This window comes from Oryza brachyantha, chromosome 7 (genome assembly GCF_000231095.2).
Source record: "Oryza brachyantha chromosome 7, ObraRS2, whole genome shotgun sequence".
Lineage (NCBI taxonomy): Eukaryota > Viridiplantae > Streptophyta > Magnoliopsida > Poales > Poaceae > Oryza > Oryza brachyantha.
In genome coordinates, this window is record NC_023169.2 from 5,161,944 (window position 1) to 5,163,912 (window position 1,969).

The 1,969-nt window shown below is 44.4% G+C and overlaps 1 protein-coding gene across 2 annotated transcripts; it reads left to right on the forward strand.

The window, feature by feature from the left end:
* The first annotated feature begins 794 nt into the window (after nt 1-794).
* On the forward strand, nt 795-1,642 carry LOC102719785 (POU domain, class 3, transcription factor 2-like). 2 transcript variants are annotated; one of them, XM_015839580.2, is made up of 2 exons: nt 795-1,098; nt 1,178-1,642. In XM_015839580.2, the coding sequence occupies exons 1-2, from the start codon at nt 918-920 to the stop codon at nt 1,438-1,440; spliced, it is 444 nt and encodes a 147-aa protein (XP_015695066.1). In that variant the 5' UTR covers nt 795-917; the 3' UTR covers nt 1,441-1,642. The 2 variants fall into 2 exon arrangements, with proteins under 2 accessions (XP_015695066.1, XP_040382209.1); XM_040526275.1 differs by having other exon boundaries at nt 1,184-1,637.
* The last annotated feature ends 327 nt before the right edge of the window (nt 1,643-1,969 follow it).

Consider the following 1,969-nt stretch of genomic DNA (forward strand, 5'->3'; position numbering starts at 1 on the left):
CATAATGTTTGATTTTTTTGCTTTTAGTGTTTGACTATTTGTCTTATTCAAGAAATTATGGAAATATCATTTATTTTGCTTGTGACTTACTTTATTATCAAAAGAACTTTAAACATAATTTGTTATTTTTATATTTATACTAAATTTTTGAATAAGATGAATGATCAAATGTTGTAAAAAAATATGTTATGTTATGAAACAGAGGTAGCAGAATTTTTACCGATTCACATTCTTTGTTACAAAAGAAGCTAACAGGGAAATTTTTGCTAAGAATCGAAATGGTCCAACCCCAAACCGTCAATGGAATCACTTCAATTCAATGTAGCGCTCAAGCTTGTTCTTACGGTGCACATGGTGGTGGTAAGCCACCATGTATTTTGTCTTTTCTTAAGTTTATTAGATAGAATTGAATTTTTATTCTTTAATTTAGAGTTATTTTGATGATTTTTTAAATCGTTGTTTATTTTAATCTGGTCTTCTAGATTGACATGACCAGATATATAAAAGTTGAGATTTGCTTCAGTACAATAAAAAATACCTCGAGGTATCAGTATCTCAAGATACTAAATTGTTTTTCACCGTTAGATGTACCTGAGTAGGACGTGCACTGTTAGATTCAACGGTTATAAACGATTTGGTACCATAAGATACCGATACTTCGAGATGCTTTTTGTTGGACTATAGCCAATCTCATAAAAGTTTTATTCGTAAATTATTTTTTATTGGTAGATATGCACCTTTTTCTTTAAAAAGCAGAAAGACGAGCCGTTTGCAGAGAGAGTGAAAGTGTGACATATGTGCACCATGTGTGTCACAAACTCATCTCGCAGTCACACCGCGGATCAGATAAGCCTTCTTCCTCCTTGCATCCACGCCACAGTCCATACGCACACGCACGCACGCCAACGATTAGTTCGATGGCTCACGGATTGAGAATGGCGCCATCAGCTACAGGTCCAGTGACTGATCGTCGTCTCGGATTGAGCTTACCACCACGACGACTCCTCGTCGCCGTCGCCCTGGTGTCGTCGGTTCTTGCTCTTCTCCCCGGTGGTGTTCATGGAGCTCATGCTCTAGATGATGGCAAAGAAGCCAGAGGTGTTAATCTGCGTCAAGTGTTTGATGGTTGGTTGGTTGGCAAGAATGTTTTTCATCGATCGCTGATCGTTAATTGTAGTTGCAGAGGTGAGCAGCAGCCGGACGACGATGGCGGCTCGGTGGTCTGTCGCCGTCAGGGAAGGTGGAGGTGGTCACGGCGGCGGTGGCCATGCCGGCGGCGGACACAGCGGCGGCACTGGACATGGCAGCGGCCACGGCAGGACGGAGCCAGCCGGCCACAACACCCACCGGCGCAGCGCCGCGCCTGGCCGAGACCTCTGCGGGCCTTCCTCTCCCATGGCGGCGGCCCTCCTCGCCGCCGCTGCTCTGCTTCGCTTCTGAACTCTAATCATCCCACACGCACTGCACAGATAGATTGATAGATCGATTGATTTCGTATGTTGATTGATCTTGCCGCCTCTGTGTACATACAATGAATCCAAATCGGGAGATTTTTACGCATCTGTACTCTGCAAATGTCTGTACATTCCAAGAGACGGAAGATCTTTTTAATTTTTTTTTTTTTGGAACGCGTTCTTGGAATCGTATGATCCGCTGCTAAACTTAAAACACTAACCTTTCCCACTAATTCTCATTTAAAAACGAAGCTGCAAACATCCGGTGATGTCGATCGATCACTAGGTGCCATGGACGACTCGTTGACGAGGAAACCATGGCTGCTCCTGCTCGTCCTCTGCCTCCTCGTCTTCTCCTCCTCTTCCTCGCGGCCATTCCATGGCTCGTCTTGTGTTCCTGCGGCGGGTGATTCTTCTCCAAATGGCAGCAAAGAATTAGCAGGCAAGGAGCGATCGATTCTTCTCCCCCATTTCGCTCTCTGCACATCGCTTTTGTAAGTTCTTTGCTGATCCGA